The 20258-nt window shown below is 46.7% G+C and overlaps 1 protein-coding gene across 1 annotated transcript in view; it reads right to left on the bottom strand.

The window, feature by feature from the left end:
• The window catches only part of PITRM1 (pitrilysin metallopeptidase 1), a 189158-nt gene that overhangs the window by 12924 nt on the left and 155976 nt on the right, over positions 1-20258 (bottom strand). The window contains exons 22-25 of the mRNA XM_063922149.1: positions 8950-9015; positions 2838-2950; positions 2345-2470; positions 2106-2251 (exon numbers count right to left, since the gene is read on the bottom strand). Of these exons, the coding sequence (XP_063778219.1) occupies positions 2106-2251; positions 2345-2470; positions 2838-2950; positions 8950-9015 (451 nt within the window). The remainder of the gene's footprint in view (positions 1-2105; positions 2252-2344; positions 2471-2837; positions 2951-8949; positions 9016-20258) is intronic.

Here is a 20258-nt window from a genome sequence, read left to right as displayed (position 1 = left end):
TAATTCTTTAGACGCAGGGAAGGTTAGCGAGGCTTTCTTATTGTCTGCGAAGTAAGCCTCCTCAACCTGCTCAGGTGTTGTGTCAGTAATATTTAACACATCTCTAATGGCCTCAATCATTAGCTGCACCCCTTTTGCAAAGGAAGCTGCCCCCCTCAGCACATCCCCATCACCGTCTGCCGTGTCAGAACCGGTATCGGCGTCATCTTGCATAATCTGGGCAAGTGCACGTTTCTGTGGATATATACTAGGGGTTTTTGAAGGAATAGGAACAGAACCTGACCAAACTGCCATAGACTTCTTTAAAACCTGAGTTTCAGTCTCAGTATGAGCTACCCTAGTAGAGATTGGAGAGATCATACCCTTAGTAGAGGTTAACCACTCAGGATCATTAATAGGTATCCGAGACAAGACACTACATTCCTGTGTACATGGAACGGATTCATCCTGAGAGGAAATGTCCTCTGCAGCATAAGACAGAGTCCCTAGACATAGCTATGTATGAGACAACACCACACACACACACAGGGAAATGTCAGACACAGTTTCCCCACAAGTATGCCACAGAGAAACACAGAGATTGGAGCCAACCCATACACAGTGCTTCCCCAGGTAGATATACAGTAACACAACTACCTTGCGCTTACTGTGTACCTTAATAGACTACACAGTATTTACACAGCCCCCCCCCCTTCTACAACCCCCTGGTGCCGCACAGGATAGCTGGAGTTGCTTGGAGGGACAGCTCTCCCTTTCAGAGTCTCTGTACAGGATCTGCAGGCAGGAAAATGGTGCTTAACACTGCTGGGTCCGCTCTGAGGAGAAGCTCCGTCCCCTGAACATGGCGCTGCTTCCCACTCTCCAGTTCTTTATACTGGCCTGAGGAATTTGTGCTGGCAACGTTACCTAGGTCCCTGACAGCCATGGTGCCAAGTGTAGGGTATAGGCGCTGGCTCAGGGCGCCCCTCACAGCGCCGCACTATGTACCGCTGAGCCTCCGGAGCGCAGTTAATACTCCCACCCTGTTGCCGCCATCTTCACACCGGCTCTCCGCTTGCTATGGGGGCCGGTGACTCACTCGCCACCGGAATCATCTGGCTCTGTTAGGGGTTGGCGGCAGTGCTGCGGGAGTAAGCGGTCGCTTGGGGCGACTAACGATCATAACCCTCAGGAGCTCAGTGTCCTGTCAGCTGTGATAGTGGCTCGAACCCCGCAGGGCGGACACTACTCCCCCCCACCCTAAGTCCCACGAAGCAGGGAGGCAGTTGCCAGCAGCCTCCCTGTGCCTAAACTACTCTTAGAAAAAAATAAAACTAAAGAAGCTATAGGAGCTACCCTAGCTGTGACCGGCTCCTCCGGGCACATTCTCTAAACGGAGACTGGTAGGAGGGGCATAGAGGGAGGAGCCAGCCCACACTCTCAAACTCTTAAAGTGCCAATGGCTCCTAGTGGACCCGTCTATACCCCATGGTACTAATGTGGACTCCAGCATCCTCTAGAACGTAAGAGAATATATTGTTTTGTGTATTATCAATTCTTTAATTGGTTGCACCACTATTCTTCAAAGAATGCGGTTTTCTAATTTCACATTTTTGTTACTAGCCGTGCATTTTACAGAGCATTCCTCAGCAACATGTTTAGGTTTCCACTTTGTGGGTTGAATCTATACTAATGCCTATTCACGAGACACTTCAACGAAAACAACTGTCCAAGCATGGGCTGGAATCCCATTATATGTTAGGGGTAGATTTACTTAAAAGTTTCTAAAAATTTAAAGTGAATGCGCTGCCCATACCAACCAATCAGATTCTACCTACCATTTCTCTATTGCATTCTAGGAAATGATAGAATCTGATTGGTTACTATGGACAACACCTCCACTTGTCTGTTTTAAAAACTTTGGTAAATCTTAGTTTATGTTGCCTCTTTTTAAAACTACAGACAACTCACGTGGAAGTAAATGACAGAACAAGAAATTAAAGGTCTACTGCATTAAGAGGCTACTTCTCATAAATGTGAATTCTACCTGCAAAATATGATAAGATTGGAGTGTGGACTCATGAATTGGTTCAGGTGCTATGTAATGCTCTGTACCCAACATGTACCTTTGTCAGAAGGGGCAACAGGAGAATCCACTGCTGAAAAGACAGACAACTTTGCCTCATCTATATCTTCTAAGGTAAATTTTCCAAATTTAGCCCAATCAATCGCCTTTTCAAATGTGGAGAATGTTGACAATGAATTTGGATCACTGAGAAAAAAGTGAAAATGGTAAATGTACACCCTTTAATTACATTGTTCAGTAAGAGCTCCGCAGTTTACAGAAAAGATTTCATATTCTTACCGATACGAGTAGAAGGTGAACACTCCGTCAAAGCTCAATTTAGCACCTCCCCCATAAGCTCCTCCTTTTTCCCGAATTTCTCCATGAAGGAACTTAGCGGTCATTACCCGTGCAAGTATGCGTAGCCTAAATAAAAGTGATAATTCCCTCACGGTTAGGTTCATCTCAAAGAAAGAAAATATCAAATGGAACACAATGAATGATTTAGAGAAAACAAAAACCTCCCTCCGACACCCCCCCCCCCCCCCCCAAGTTCTGTGTTATATAGATTTGTAAATAGGATGACTGAGCATATGTAACGGTTGATTCAATCCTTGAGTCATCTTTGGTTTTGTTGCCCCTGAGATCAATATTTTTTCTGTACAGTCTGCTACGATTGTGTTCAGAAACAAATAACACGTGCAATAAACAAGTGTAAGTACATACATAATACACATAAAGCAGCACATATCACACATAATAAAATATTGCCCACAAACTGCATAAAATCTACCTGGCATAGTCTTCATGCATGTAAGGGACAGTTCTTACACATTCCCCAATATAGTTTACTGGAAATGGTAAGGAAAAGTGCGTCTTCATCTGACAGGGCTTGAAGGTTGGGTCCTGAAAAAAAAAAAAGGAGACTCATTACGCAGTAGGTGTAAACCTATATGGAGCACTGTACCACCTACTGGCAAATATACACTGCTCAAAAAAATAAAGGGAACACTAAAATAACACATCCTAGATCTGATCGAATAAAATATTCTTATTAAATACTTTGTTCTTTACATAGTTGAATGTGCGGACAACAAAACCACACAAAAATTATCAATGCAAATCAAATTTATTAACCCATGGAGGTCTGGACACACTACAGGCTGATCCAACTTTGATGTAATGTCCTTAAAACAAGTCAAAATGAGGCTCAGTAGTGTGTGTGGCCTCCACGTGACTGTGTGGCCTCCACATGCCTGTGTGGCCTCCCTACAACGCCTGGGCATGCTCCTGATGAAGTGGTGGATGGTCTTCTGAGGGATCTCCTCCTAGACCTGGACTAAATCATCCGCCAACTCCTGGACAGTCTGTGGTGCAACGTGGCGTTGGTGGATGGAGCGAGACATGATGTGCTCAATTGGATTCAGGTCTGGGGAACGGGCGGGCCAGTCCATAGCATCAATGCCTTTGTCTTGCAGGAACTGCTAACACACTCCAGCCACACGAGGTCTAGCATTGTCTTGCATTAGGAGGAACCCAGGGCAAACCGCACCAGCATATGGTCTCACAAGGGGTCTGAGGATCTCATCTCGGTACCTAATGGCAGTCAGGCTACCTCTGGCGAGCACATTGAGGGCTGTGCGACCCCCCAAAGAAATGCCACCCCACACCATTACTGACCCACTGCCAAACCGGTCATGCTGGAGGATGTTGCAGGCAGCAGAACAGTCTCCTTGGTGTCTCCAGACTGTCACGTCTGTCACATGTGCTCAGTGAGAACCTGCTTTCATCTGTGAAGAGCACAGGGCGCCAGTGGCGAATTTTCCAGTCTTGGTGTTCTCTGGCAAATGCCAAACGTCCTGCACGGTGTTGGGCTGTAAGCACAACCCCCACCTGTGGACGTCGGGCCCTCATACCACCCTCATGGAGTCTGTTTCTAATCGTTTGAGTAGACACATGCACATTTGTGGCTTGCTGGAGGTCATTTTGCAGGGCTCTGGCAGTGCTCCTCCTGTTCCTCCTTGCACAAAGGCGGAGCTAGCGGTCCTGCTGCTGGGTTGTTGCCCTCCTACGGCCTCCTCCACGTCTCCTGATGTACTGGCCTGTCTCCTGGTAGCGCCTCCATGCTCTGGACACTACGCTGACCGACACAGCAAACCTTCTTGCCACAGCTCGCATTGATGTGCCATCCTGGATGAGCTGCACTACCTGAGCCACTTGTGTGGGTTGTAGACTCTGTCTCATGCTACCACTAGAGTGAAAGCACCGCCATCTTTCAAAAGTGACCAAAACATCAGCCAGAAAGCATAGGAGCTGAGAAGTGGTCTGTGGTCACCACCTGCAGAACTCCTCCTTTATTGGGGGTGTCTTGCTAATTGCCTATAATTTCCACCTGTTGTCTATTCCATTTGCACAACAGCATGTGAAATTGATTGTCAATCAGTGTTGCTTCCGAAGTGGACAGTTTTGATTTCACAGAAGTGTGATTGACTTGGAGTTACATTGTGTTGCTTAAGTTTTCCCTTTATTTTTTTGAGCAGTGTACATTATATTACAAGCAACTGAGGAGATCATACATTTAATTAAACCCCAAACTCAAGGAGAAGTGTTACAGCCCAAAAATAACCAAAAGTACACAACAAAAAGGTTACGACAACAAACAATCACAACGCATCTCATAGCAAGTTGTGGCATTTTTGTTTACTATCCATAAAATATTTTTTGTAATTAGGAAACAGTAAAAATAGGAATTTGATACCTACCAGTAATTCCTTTTCTCCTAGTCCGTAGTGGATACTGGGGTTCTGTACTTTAGTACTATGGGGGTATAGATCAGGTCCACTGGACCCTGGCACTTTAAAAACCTTTAGTGTGAGTATGTGTGTGCTGGCTCCTCCCCTCTATGCCCCTCCTACCAGACTCAGTCTAGGAAAACTGTGCCCGAGGAGATGGACATACCACGAGAGAAGAAACAACACAACAGCGGTGAGGCAACAAGCCAACACACAACCATAAACGAAAGGAGGGTGCTAACCAGAACAAAGGAGAGCAACACCAACCAAACCAGAATAGCTAGCTATCCCAACATACTGGGACCGCAACGGCGTGCCAACCAAAACTTACCCAGATAATCAGGATTGAAGCACTGAGGCGGGCGCCCAGTGTCCACTACGGACTAGGAGAAAATAAATTATCGGTAAGTAACAAATTTCTATTTTCTCTTATGTCCTAGTGGATACTGGGGTTCTGTACTTTAGTACCATGGGGAAGTTCCAAAGCTCCCAAACGGGTGGGAGAGTGCTGAGGCCCCTGTAAAACCGCCTGACCAAACTGAAGGTCATCTTTGGCCAAGGTGTCGAACCAACAGAATTTCACAAAGGTGTTCGAACCAGACCAAGTAGCAACTCTGCAAACTGTAAAGCCGAGACACCCGGGCAGCCTCCCAGGAAGAGCCCACAGACCTCGTCGAGTGAGCCTGAATAGACGTTGGCAAAGGCATGGCTACCGATGCATAGGCCTGATGAATGGTCAACCTGAGCCAACGAGCAATTGATTGCTTTGAAGCCGGACGACCAATCTTGGTGGCATCATAAAGGACAAATAGCGAATCAGATTTTCGATGAGGAGCGGTCCTCTTGACATAAATCTTCAGAGCCCTTACCACATCCAAGAACTCTGGTCTAATTGAAGCGTCAGACAACACCGGAACTACAATGGGCTGATTGACATGGAACGCTGAATCCACTTTTGGCGAAAACTGAGGGCGGGTCCTGTCAGCATGAAAAATCAAATAAGGGCTCTTACAGGATAAGGCCCACCAATTCAGATACACGTCTGGCAGATGCCAATGCTAACAACATCACCGTCTTCCAGGTGAGGAATTTTAACTCCACCCTATGTAAGGGTTCAAACCAGTCTGACTGAAAAAGGACAGAACCACATTGAGAGATCCCACGGAGCCATAAGAACAAAGGGCGGTTGCATATGAAGAACTCCTTTAAGGAAAGTCTGTACTTCCGGCAACACTGCAAGCTGTTTCTGGAAGAAAATAGAAAGCGCTGAAATCTGGACTTTGATGGAGCGCAATAGTAGGCCCAAATCCACTCCCGTTTGCAGGAAAAGTAGAAAATTACCAATTCTAATTACACGGGAGAAACCTTTCTAATTTCACACCAGGAAACATACTTCTTCCAGTTACGATGATAGTGTTTTGACGCATCTTCCTGGTCTGGACCATAGTGGAGACAACCCTGGATGGAAGACCTTTCCTTGCTAGAATCTCCCTCTCAACTTCCAAGACGTCAAACGTAACCGCTGTGAGTCTGGATAGACAAACGGACCTTGCTGAAGAAGAACCATTTGAAGCGGCAGAGGCCAAGGATCCTGCAGAGCCATGGTAAGGAAGTCCGAATAGCAAGCCCGTTGAGGCCAATCCGGGGCAATTAGAATTGCTTGAACACTTTCCCTTCTTAGTCTTTTTAGAACCCTTGGGATTAGCGGTAGAGGAGGAAACAGGTACACAAACTAGTGCATCCACGGTATCATCAGTGCGTCCACTGCTACAGCCTGTGGATCCCTCGTCCTGGAACAGTAACGGCATAGCTTCTTGTTGAGACGAGAAGCCATAAGATCTATCTGCGGACAGCCCCACCGGTGAATTAACTGTTGAAGCACCTGGGGATGTAGGCCCCATTGCCCCGGATGGAGGTTGTGCCTGCTGAGGAAGTCTGCTTCCCAGTTGTCCACTCCTGGAATGAATATGGCTGAGATGGCCCTTGCGTTGGCCTCCACCCAGACGAGTATTCTTGACACTTCTCGCATCGCCGCTCTGCTTCTTGTTCCCCTTTGCTGGTTTATTTACGCCACAGCTGTGGCTTTGTCCGATTGAACCTGGATCGCCTGATCCTTCAGGAGGTGGGAAGCTTGCAGAAGAGCATTGTAAATCGCCCTGAGTTCCAGGATGTTTATCGGCAGAGCAGATTCCTGAACTGACCTTATCCCCTGGAACTGGGCCCCTTGGGTCACAGCCCCCCAACCCCGGAGGCTGGCATCTGTTGTGAGTAGAATCCACGAGTGGATATTGAAATTTCTGACTTCTACCAGGTGAGAAACTTGTAGCCACTATAATAGAGAAAGTCACTTCCTGATGCATGTGACCCTCACCATTTGTCCAGCAGATCCAGCTGAAATGGCCGGGCATGAAATCTGCCGTGTTGGAGTGCCTCGTAAGCAGCTACTGTACTGCTCAACAAGCGTATGCAGAGATGTATTGATACCTTGCGAGGACGGAGCACGGAGCAGACCATAGTTTGGATAGCCAAGGCCTTGTCCATCGGAAGAAACACCTTCTGAAACACCATATCCAATATCATTCCCAGGAACTGAAGACTTTGGTTTCTAGGTGAGATTTCTGGAAATTTAGGATCCATCCATGATCCGTAAGCAGGCGAGTCGTCAGATCGATGCTGTGCAATACCTTGACATCTATGGATACCAGGAATTCCCCTCCTCCAGAACGGACACCACTGCCCTTATGGATTCCATCTTGAATTTGAATACTTGCAGATACGGGTTCAGAGACTTCAGGTTTAAGATGGGTCGCACTGAACCATCTGGTTTTGGAATGACAAAAATACTGGAGTAAAAACCCCTGTTGTGTAAAGGAGGAGGTACCGGAACCACCACCCCTGTCAGCAAAAGTTTTTGAATGGCTTCTTGCAAGTTAACTTTTGTTGTGGGCAAAACTGGTAAGCCTGATTTGAAAAATCTGTGAGAAGGAAGTGCTTGAAATTCCAGCCAGTATCCCTTGGAAATGAGATCCCTTACCCAAGGATGCCGGCAGGACTTAGCCCACACGTGGGCGAAGTGGAGCACCTACTTGAAATTCGCCTTGTTGCTGGGGCCAACCATCACGCGGAAGGCTTAGCGGCAGGGGATCCGGTGGTCTGGTCCAGGGAGACAGCAGTTGCAGATTTACGGGACTTACCACGAGATCCTCTGGGAGTGGTGGAGACCCCCCAGCCCCTGCCTCTAAACTTTGCCACATGAAAGGACTGCAAGGAGGGTCCTGTGTAAGAACAACTAGCAGGTGGCGCAGCAGACAGCAGACTTACCCGCCATTGCCTTGGAGATCCATTTATGTAATTTGTCTCCAAACAAGCATCACCTGTAAAGGGAAAATTTTCAACACCCTTTTTGGAATCCGCTGACCACTGACGTAACCACAGAGCTCTGCGTGCCAAAACAGCCATAGTAGTAGTGCAGCCATTTATCTTACACAACTCTTTAATAGCCTCGCTCATAAAATGTGCAGCATCCTGTATGTGTGCAGTAGAGAAATGACCTCATCCTGGGACAGAGAGTCTAATCCATTAATAATATTATCGGACCACTTGACTACCGCCCTGAAAATCCACCCACAAACAATTGTGGGGCGCTGTACTGCGCCTACTGCCGTATATATTGCCTTGAGCGTGGTCTCAATTTTACGGTCAGCCGGCTCTTTTATTTATTAACAGTTTCTTATATAGTGCAGCAAATTCTGTTGCGCTTTACAAATGGAAATAACAATGATATAACAAAACAATGCTATAACAAAACTGGGTAATAACAAACAGTCATAGAGGTAGGAAGGCCCTGCTCGCAAGCTTACAATCTATAGGAAAATAGGCATGGATACACAAGGATAGGTGCTATCTATTGCATAGAAAATTGGTGATTATGTAAATGCAAGAAACTTCATGTTCCCAGGTAGGCCTATCGAAGACATACATTCTCTGAAATAACCTATTGCTGATTGGTTGAAGCAGCTGTATGCACACCTGCACTTTGTTAACTGTAACTCACCATGATTCAGATATCAAGATAAATACAAATTGCAGTTCATGTGTCATCAAATTACTTACATGAACCAACTTTCTGGAGCCTTTCTGTGCAAGTTCACTCCCAACTGAAGTAGGATTTAAAGATTTCTATAAAAAAAAATTAACAAGTGTACATTACATATATATTTTCCAAGCTAAATCCACATAAATCATTTCCCTCTATACCCTGCGGTGCTAGACCTCTTGCAATAGGAAGGTGTACTGGAAACATAAGTTATGGCCCACCCATCCCAATATGCCCAGCCCCTACTGCAGCCAGCCCTTGGGGATGTCAAAATGGGTAGCAGTTGATTTACAGATGGACACAATACCGACGGTCATAACCCCGACAGCCATTGACAGAGTCAAAATACAGACATTCATTATACAGACACGTTCAAAATGCATAGTCAGAATACCGACATTTGATGTGCCGACATGTCAAAGTACCAACGTGCGATTTGAAGGAATTTTTGCCCAAAAACCGACTTGTTCATACTTTACCATCCCAGTGGACCTTGTGGGTGAAAAGAGGATTTTGGTACTTACCGATAAATCCATTTCTCTGAATCCTCTAGGGGACACTGGAGTCCTATACAGTAAGGGTGTGAAGCTTGCAACCGGAGGTGTGGCACAATCTAAAATTAGCATTGTCTGCACAGCCGGTTCCTCCCCCTTCACATCCCTCCTCCCTCAGTTTAGAAAATTTGACAGAGAGAATAGGACATGACACTATAGCATATAGCGAGGAACCGAACCGTACAACATATCAAACAGCATCCAAGAAACTCTTAACTGAAAAACTAACGCTGTTTGTACAAACTCTTTTCTCTTTTTTTTTTTCTTTCTTTCTTTTGAACAGGAAGATTGAACGCAGCAGGTTGACAGCACCGAGGCGGGCGTCCAGTGTCCCCTAGAGGATTCAGAGAAATGGATTTATCGGTAAGTACCAAAATCCTCTTTTCTCTTTCATCCACTAGGGGACACTGGAGTCCTATACAGTAGGGGACGTCCCAAAGTTATCCCCCAGGGAGGGAGTGCTGTCGGTGACCTGCAAAACTAAACGTCCGAACTTAAGAGTCTCCGGACGCAAAGGTATCAAACTTGTAAAATTTCGCGAACTTGTGGGCTGAGGACCACGTCGCCGCTCTGCAAAGTTGAGTAATGGAAGCACCTCTGGCAGCCGCACCTGAAGCACCCACTGATCGGGTGGTATGAGCACCCATCTGAACCGAAACCTGTTTTCCACAGGAAATATAAGCTTGCCGAATGGCAAGTCTAATCCATCTAGACGAAGACTGCTTAGATGCAGGCCAACCCGTCATTGGCCCATCCTTAAGACAAACAAAAGGTCAGACCTTCTGAAAGACGACGTAACCTGTACGTCTACCCGTAAAGCTCGGACAACATCCAAGTACACGTCCCCATCTGCGAGATCCTGAAAAGATGGTACCACAATTGTCTGGTTTCCGTGAAACCCCGAAACATTTGGAAGGAAATCTGCTCTTGTACGGAGTTCCGCCCTATTCTCATGAAAAATTAAAAAGGGACTCTTACACGATAAGGCTCCCAACCCAGTAACCCGACCGGCCGAAGCCAAGGCAAGCAGTAATGTGACCGTCCAAGAGAGATATTTCAGGTATGTTCTTACTAACGGTCCAAAAGTTGGGATCACAAAAATTCCAACCTCAAATACACGTCCCAAGGCGCAGTGGAAGGACGAAAAAGGGGTTTGGTCCTCTGAACACCCTGTAAAAAGGATTGAACCTCTGGCAAGGATGCTAACCGCCTTTGAAATTGGATGGAGAGAACCGAAACTTGAGCCTTCAGAGAGCCCAGCCTCAGTCCTACCTCCAAACCTGCCGAAAGGAAAAGTAGAAGTCTGGAGAAGTGGAAGTCCGTCGAATTCCACCAACGTTCCTGACACCAGTCCATGGTTTCCATAGCCACGCCGTTAAACGCAGCCTGTTCAGGGCTGTTGGAACGATCCCTGAGATCGCAGGTCCTCTCTCCGACGTAACCATCAAGGATCTTCCGCTAATAACCTTCGCAGGTCTGTGTACCAACTCCTGCGGGGCCATCTGGTGCGGTTAGAACCGCCTACACTCGCTCTTGTTTTAACCTTTTTTTAGAAACCTGGATATGAGTTGGAAAGGTGGAAATTTAATGTAAAACCTTCCTGTAACACCAGGAAGCGTTCATGCATCTACGCCATCTGCTGCTGGATATCTTGTCCTGGACACATATCTGGGCAGCTGATTGTATTGCTGAGACGCCATTAGGTCGACTTGAGGTAGACCCCATCTCCTCACCACCATGTAAAAAATCCGTGAATGTAGGCACCACTCTCCCGGATGCATGTCCTGGTGACGGAGATAATCTGCTTCCTAGTTCTCCACACTTGGAATGAACACTGGCGAGAGGATGATGTTTCGCCTTTCAGCCCACAACAAGATCTGTGTGGCTTCCTTTAACGCCACCCTGCACCTTGTTCCTCCTTGACAGTTTATGTACGCCGTCATCGTGACATTGTCAGACTGCATCTTTATGTTCCTGTAACACCTGTCAATCCATGAGTAGGTCTTCGGCTAAGAAAAGTGCATTGTAAACTGCTCTTAGTTCGAGAATGTTCATGGTAGGCCGCTCTCCAGTAGCGTTCTCTAAGACGGCACCCCAACCTCTGAGACTGGCGTCTGTTGTCAGGATCCTCCAATCCCAAATGCCGAATCTCTTGTGCGAGATTCCTGTGCAACGAACACCAAGGTAAGGAGGTTCGTATGCACGGTGGAAGTTGTATTCTTCGATGTAGAAGCCAGTGTGACCCTGCTCCCTGAGCAATGAGGTTCATATGTAATGGTCGGGAATGAAGTCTGCCGAACTGGAGAGCTTCAACAGACGTCACCATGATCCCGAGAAGTTGCACACAGAGGTGTAGAGAAACCACTTGTGACCTCAGTACCTGAGCCACTAACCTCTGTAGGTCCTGGACCTTGTTCTTTGGTAGGAATACGCTCAATTGTACCGTGTCCAAGATGAGACCGAGGAATTGAATCCGTTGAGTAGGCATGAGATCGGATTTCTGGAAATTCACAATCCAGCCATGTTGAATGAGAAATTGATGAGATGTCTGAACATCCTTGATCAACTGTTCCCGAGAGGATGCCTTTATTAGTATATCGTCTAGATAAGGTCTAATCTTGACCCTCAATAATCTAGATTCTGCAACCATGAGTGCCATGATCTTTGTAAAAATTCTTGGGGCCGAAGATAGACTGAACGGCAAGGCCCTGAATTGGTAGTGATCCGTCACCAGTTCGAACCTTATGCAAGCCTGGCGAGGGGCCCAGATTGGGATAGCAGATATGCATCCATGGATACCCTGAACTTGCCTTGTTCTAAGTCTGCAATGACCGACTGAATTGGGTCCATCTTGAATCTGGAGACCCTTAGAAACCGGTTTCAAACCTTTAAATAGAGTATCGGCCTGACCATCCCGTCTGGCTCTGGCACGACAAAAAGATTGGAATAGAGACCCGTTCCTCTCTGAGAGGCGGAAACCGGAATAATGACCTCTGACCGTAGCAATTCTTGAATTGCTGGCAGTAATGCTCTTGCTCTCTGAGGGCACCGAGGAAATTCCATTGTAAAAACACTGACTGTGAGGCCTCTGTGGAAAATCCAGTTTGTACCCCTGGGAGATTAGGTCGTTTATCCAAGGTTCTGGTGCGGTGTTGGCCCAGATAACCCGAAAACCTTCCAGACGTGCTCCACCAAGGGAGATCCCAGGTGCGCCGGGAGACCGTCCTGCCACGGTCTTGTCAGCCGGTTTATCCCGCTTTCTGGCTGCTACCTGTGAGCGGCCTCTACCTCTGTCCCCACATACTTGTGTAACGAAACCGCGTCCTCGGGCTAGCAGGGACGGCGATCTAAATGAATGAAACGCTGGTTCTGAATAACCTCTCCTAACCTGTGGAGTGGCTCTTGTATAAGGAGTAGGTAGAAAAGAGGACTTCCCTGCTGTAGCTTGCGAAATCCACTTGTCCAACTGTGGACCAAAAGACCTCTCACCCCCAAAGGGTATGGCCGTGATGTTAGCCTGCGAATATCCTTAGAGGCTTGACGCAAGTATGAAGCGGATTCTCGAATGTGTTCCGCCAGTTGGGTAATTTCTTCCAATCCATTTTCCCCCTCAATAGCCTGTACAATACGTCCAGAGCATGTTCCCCTGGCCTTGTTAACTCAAGCGTAGACAACCGTAGGCCTCTGTTTCTGCTCCAAAAATTTACTTTAAGGCTGTGTAAACCTCGTAAAGTCGTTACATTAGGTAATGGTAAGATTGTCGTCTTTGACAACCTTCCTAGGGAACCATCCACTACTGGTGGAGTCTCCCACTTATCCATTACACCCGTAGGTAGGGGGTAAGTTACTTGAAACCCTGTTCAAAAAGTTAAAACGTTTGTCAGGCTGTTTCCTAGCGTCCACCATTTGAGATTGGAGGGATTTAGGAATGGGAAACGCTGCTGAACGCGGCTTTTGGGATTCGAACAATTCGAATTCTTTTGGCTCCTTTACTTCTGCTACCTTAAAGTTTAGGATCTCCTTCACCGCTTCGCTTAAAGAATCAAGACCGAGAATGCCGTGTCCTCTTCTGGGAAATCGGCGTCTAGGTTAGAATCAATGATGTATCAAAATGAGAAGACCCCTTTCCTCCTCTGCTTCCGGTACAAGAGGACGAGGCCTTTTAACTGCCTTGCACACAGTCGTTACTGCTTGTGTGGGCGGCGTTAACCTGATGAGAACGTCTTCCATCGTCTGAGAATCCCGCAGCCCTGATTGTTGCGTGCGGGATTCCGCCATCACATTGGAGATTCTATCTAATTCTTCCATGACCTAAACGGAGCACTGCTCCCAGGTGGAACGTCCTTGTCTAAGCAGGAATCGCACACCTCGGAGCTGCCATCCGCGTGCTCCTCCCGTTACATGCAACATAATAGGTCTTGGAGGTCTTGGTCAGTGTTTTAGACATGTTGACTAAACCCCTTACCAGACTGTCGCAGCGCTTTCACCCTTTAAACTAGGAAGAGAAAGACTGCGATAGATGATGGAAGCAAAAGGTATTTTGATTTGCCGGGCTGGAAATATCTCTACATTGTACAGAAGAAAAAAAATAAAACAAAATAAAATAATTTCTTCTGTCTTTACAGCCAGCCGACTTGCAAACGTCTCTCACCCAACTGTTAGTCAGCTACGGTGTTAGAGTCAGCTTTACTTGCTTCCTCGTATTTTCTGTAGGCTCTTTGTAATAGAGTTCCTTTGAAAATAAATCATAATCAAATTATATTCTTTAGGCATTATAACATTTCACCATTTAACAAGGTGCTACTAATCTATAATAGTGCACTCCATGCTTCTCATTTTTTTGGCGCCTGCATGAATTTTAAGATGGCTGCCAATTCAAATTTTTGGCTGTATGGCTGTTCTGCTGAAGGGAGCCTAACTTGCTGTTACTGGCCGCCCTGTATATTTGTAGAACTTTCCTGCGGCTGAGGAATTATTCTCAGCCGTGTGCTCACTGCAGCGTCTCTCCTCCCGCTCCCCGCCTCCGGCGGCTGAGGGTATCTGCTCAGCCGCACGGTAATACTATCTGCCGCTGGCTGGTGCGCGCCGGGACCGCTCTCACAGGTCCCGTAGCGGCGCCTCTCTGCTGACAGGGAAAACACAGCCCGCTCTGTACTGTGCGCTCCTGATCCCCGCTGGCCGCCCCCACACGCGGCTGAAGGATCACCTCAGCCGCGCGGCACTATCTCACTGCTCTGCCTCCGTGCGCCGGGACCTCTGGCGCACTGCTGTGGGGATCTGATTACTGATCACATATAGCGGCCTCTATGCTTAGCAAAGCGTTTCTGCGGGAAGGGAACAGCGGGACTCCTTACATGGACTGCATACAGCTTACACGCTGCGGACAGTAGCAAGGTCCGCACACACTAAGCCCCATAGGAAAATAATAAAAACCTAATGCTGCTTCTTAAAACAACCAGTACTCTCAGTTGTGCCTTGAGAGATGCAGACCCCTTTAGTAGGAATCCTTGTCTCTCAATCTTGAACCTTGTCCTCCTTTTATTAGGGGGACGCAGCTTTTTCTTCGGGTAAAGCCTGCACCCCCTTTCCTTTAGGTGGGATTGGGCATTTACCGTTTTGTATTTTAAAACCTGCACCCTCCTTTTAGTTAGGAGGGATTGGGCCAGTCATGAATGACTAAAAATAATAATAATAAATAAATAAATAAAACTTCAAGGAGCAGGAGCTCCCTTCAGTGCCTGTTACCTCCTAGGCACAATTTTCTAAACTGAGGGAGGAGGGATGTGAAGGGGGAGGAACCGGCTGTGCAGACAATGCTAATTTTAGATTGTGCCACACCTCCGGTTGCAAGCTTCACACCCCTACTGTTTAGGACTCCAGTGTCCCCTAGTGGATGAAAGAGAAATATACGTTATGGTAAGAACTTACCGTTGATAACGGTATTTCTCCTAAGTCCACAGGATAACAATGGGATATGATGGAGCGACAGCGGATTGGCACCAAACGATCACAAGGTTTCAGTCCTCCCAGGATGCAACGGGCCCGTCCATATATCCCCGCCTACTGTCTCAGGCAAATCAGTTGTATTCCAAAGCATTTAGGCAGGAGCATCATGCAGAGCCCTAACCATGCGAGAAGAACACACATGCACATCCTTCCGTACAAGAAGGAAGCGGTTTAGTGAGTAGAAAGATCCTCAAATCAGGTGCGTCAGGGTGGGATCCCTGTGGAACCTGTGGACTTAGGAGAAATACCGTTATCAACGGTAAGTTCTTACCATAGTGTATATTTATCCGGCAGGGTCCACAGGTTATCCACAGTATAACAATGGGAATTCCCAAAGCAATTTAGTGGTGGGGACGCTCCTGATTGGACAGGAGAACCTTTCGCCCGAATTCAGCGTCATGAGAGGCAAAAGTATCCAAGGCATAATGTCTAATGAATGTGTTAATGGAAGACCAAGTGGCTGCCTTACATATCTGTTCTGCTGAAGGCACCATGTTGTGCTGCCCATGAAGGACCTACCTTACGAGCAGAGTGAGCAGAGACATTAGCCGGAACAGGGAGATCAGCTCGAGAATATGCTTCTGAAATCGTCATTCAATGCCATCTTGCCAGCATCTGTTTAGTAGCAGGCCATCCTCCCTTATGAAATCCGTAGAGAATGACGAGAGAATCTGTCTTTCTGATGGCACTGGTACGATCCATGTAGATCCTTAATGCCCGGACTACGTCCAGCGATGCATCTCCCGCAGAAAGTCCCGATACCTGAAAAGCCGGGACTACAATTTCTTCATTAAGGTGGAATTTAGACACCACCTTAGTAAGATACCCAGACCTAGTTCTGAGAACTACTTTATCTGGATAAGAAAAATCAGAAAAGGAGATTTACATGACAGCGCTCCTAAATCTGACACTCTTCTAGCTGATGCCATAGTCAGTAAAAAGAGAACTTTAGCTGTCAACCATTTAAGATCAACTTTATTAAGTGGTTCAAATGGAAGAGCTTTCGGGACTACACTTAAGTCCCAAGGGACTGTAGGAGGAACAAAAGGAGGTTGAATGCGTAGCATTCCCTGGAAAAAAGTACGCACATCCTGTAAATGTGCAATTTTCTTTTGGAACCATGCAGTCAATGCTGATACTTGTACTCTTAAGGAAGCCACCTTCAAACCTTTATCCAATCCCGCCTGAAGGAAATCTAAGACCCTAGAAATTTGGAAAGATTTCGGGTCCATATTTCTTTCACTGCACCAATGGATATAGGCTTGCCATATTCGGTGATAAATGCGAGCTGAGGAGGGTTTCCTTGCTCCGAGCATTGGCCCTCATTCCGAGTTGATCGGTCGCAAGGCGAATTTAGCAGAGTTACACACGCTAAGCCGCCGCCTACTGGGAGTGAATCTTAGCTTCTTAAAATTGCGACCGATGTATTCGCAATATTGCGATTACTAACTACTTAGCAGTTTCAGAGTAGCTCCAGACTTACTCTGCCTGTGCGATCATTTTAGTGCTCGTCGTTCCTGGTTGACGTCACAAACACACCCAGCGTTCGCCCAGGCACTCCCACCGTTTCTCCGGCCACTCCTGCGTTTTTTCCGGAAACGGTAGCGTTTTCTGCCACACGCCCCTGAAACGCCGTGTTTCCGCCCAGTAACACCCATTTCCTGTCAATCACATTACGTTCGCCGGAGCGATGAAAAAGCCGTGAGTAAAAATACTTTCTACATAGCAAAGTTACTTGGCGCAGTCGCAGTGCGAACATTGCGCATGCGTACTAAGCGGATTTTCATTGCGATGCGATGAAAAATACCGAGCGAACAACTCGGAATGAGGGCCATTGTTTGAATTACCTGTTGTGAGAATCCTCTTGACTTCACGATAGAGGTTTCAAGAGCCACCCCCATCAACGATAGTAGATCCAGATGCCTGTGATAACAAGGACCCTGCATTAGTAGAACTGGACGTTGAGGGAGCAGAAGTGGAGCATCCATCGACATTCTCTGCAGATCTGTGTACCAATGCTTCTGGGCCAAGCCGGAGCTATTAGAATCACGGCACCCTTTGCTTCTTATATTTTCCTCACTACCCTGGGTAGCAGGATGTTCGGAGGGAACAGATACGCCAGATGAAAGTCCCATTTTACTGACAGGGCGTCCACAAAGATCACTCCGGGATCCTTTGTTCTTGACCTGTATGCGGGCACTTTGTTGTTCAGACGGGATGCCATGAGAACTATCTCTGGCAAACCCCATTTGTCTACCAGAGTCTGAAAGACTTCCGGGTGTAGAGCCCATTCGCTTGCTTGAATGGCGTGTCTACTGAGAAAGTCCGCTTCCCAGTTTAGGACTCCCGGAACAAATACGGCAGACAATGCTGGAAGATGGAGTTCTGCCCATTTTAGTATGCAACTTACCTCCTTCATTGTTGTTTGACTGCGCGTTTGTTCCTGATGGTTGAGGTACGCTACAGATGTTACATTGTCCGAGCGGCTCTGGACTGGCAGGCAACTTTTTTCTGTGGTCCATTGTCCCTGGAACCATAATTTTCCAGACACTGCTCCCCAGCCCTGAAGACTGGCATCTGTTGTCAGGATCTCCCAATCTGATATCCAAAAGGGTCTCCCCTTTGTCTAGATGGGAGGTTTGTAGCCACCATGCTAATGACTTTCTTACCTTGTGTGAAAGTACCATAGTCTTTCTTTATTGTCTGATGTATTCCATTCCATCTGGCTAGAATCAGACGCTGCAGAGGTCTGGAGTGGAATTGTGCATACTCCACCATGTCGAATGTTGACACAATCAAACCCAACAGTCGCATAGCTGTGTGGATTGATATTGTTTGACTGTGTAACAACTACTGAGTCCTTGATTGTACCTTAGCTATCTTGTCCCGAGGTAAAAATACTTTCTGCAGACTTGAATCCAGTACAGCTCCCAAGTGAGTCATGCGTTGTAACGGAACTAGAGACGATTTTGCCCAATTTATGAGCCATCCGTGCCACTGCAGACATGTTATTGTCTGTTTGAGATGATCCAGGAGCAATTCCTGTGATTGTGCTAGGATTAACAGGTCATCGAGGTATGGAAAAATTCTTATCCCCTGCTTGCGAAGATAAGCTGCCATAACCACCATGATCTTGGTAAATACTCTGGGTGCTGTGGCTAACCCAAACGGTAATGACTGGAACTGAAAATGCTGCTGGAGGATAGCGAACCTGAGATAGCACTGATGGGACAGTGCTATAGGAACATGTAGGTAATATCCAGGGATACCATATAATCCCCTGGTTCCATGGCCAAAACTATGGAGCGTAATGTCTCCATGTGAAATCGTGGGACCCAAATGTATTTGTTCAGCATTTTGAGATTGAGAATTGGCCGGAATTACCCATTTGGCTTCTGAACCAAAAACAAGTTGGAGTAAAACCCCTGTTCCCGTTGTGCAGGGGGTACTGAACTGACTACGCCTGACTGAAGCAATTTCTGAACTGCTTCTTGTAAAGCCCTGGCCTTCGTCTCTACCCGAGACGGGCTGGTGCAGAAGAACCTTCGAGGAGGATGCTTCTTGAAGAGAAAAACATAACCTAGAGATACCACCTCTTGCACCCAGGCATATAGGGTCCCCCAGGAGGAGGCCTGCACCATCAGGCTGATGGTTTATTCTCTGGTTTGGAAGCTGGCGTTCTGGTAGCCCATTGCTTTTTCATCTTTCCAATTTTATTATATTGGGGCTGCCTACAATCACTTTTTCCTTCTGCTTTTCCTTATGACCCAAAGGGCCGAAAAGCGGGACCCCTGTGTTTGGGGTTATAAGTTGAAGGAAATTTTACCTTTTTGGAGTCTGCTTCTGACTCCAGAATGTCTGTCAATTCCTTACCAAACAGAATACTACCAGTAAAAGGCAAAGATTCCAGAACCTTCTTAGATTCTGAATCAGCTTTCCATGTACGTAACCAAATTGCTCTGCGAGCAGCTATTGTTGAAGATGATGCCCTGGAGGCGATAGTGCCCATATTTAATGCTGCTTCTTCCAAGAACATTGCAGCCTGTTTTATATGAGCAATATATGATTCTTGCTCCCTTGAAGGTGCTGAAAGTCCATCTTCCAGTACCTCTATCCAGGCATCAACTGCTTTTGCCATCCAAGCTGAAGCCATGGCTGGCCTTATGACTGCCCCAGACAGAGAAAATATGGTTTTCAGAAAATCATCCACTCTCCTATCCGTTACATCATCCAATGACACTGATGGCAAAGGCAATATAGATTTTCGCACTAATCGAATGACATGCGTATCTACCTTGGGAGCCATTTTCCATTTTAAACAGTCCCCAGCTGGAAAAGGATGAATTGAAATCCCATTTTTTGGGAATTCTATATTTTTTTTACTGGGTGCAGCCCAAGCCTCTTCCATGATTTCCGTTAGCTGGTCTGACCCTGGAAACTCAGTCTTACCTGCTTTAAACACAGGTACCTTGGCTTTTAACACAGGCTCCGCTGAATCCTCTAAGGATGGAATGGCCTTTATTGCTCTAATAAACTCAGCTAGAGTATATAGAGCTTTCATTGTCTGATGAATCATCCTGTATAGCCTGTGAAGTTGATGGTTTACTTACACTTGTTATTTCAGCTTGTCTTTTTGGAGAAGCTGGTGAGGGAAATGATATACCCTAGGTAGGGAGCTGCATGTATGGGTTATTAGTGTACCCCATTCTTGGTAGCGAAGCTGTAGGAATTACTTGTTCAGCTATACTGGACAAGGTCTGTGCAAA

Source organism: Pseudophryne corroboree, chromosome 5, assembly GCF_028390025.1.
Source record: "Pseudophryne corroboree isolate aPseCor3 chromosome 5, aPseCor3.hap2, whole genome shotgun sequence".
Taxonomy (NCBI): domain Eukaryota; kingdom Metazoa; phylum Chordata; class Amphibia; order Anura; family Myobatrachidae; genus Pseudophryne; species Pseudophryne corroboree.
Note: the sequence above shows the minus strand (reverse complement) of the source record. Positions and strands in the feature narration are given on the sequence as shown.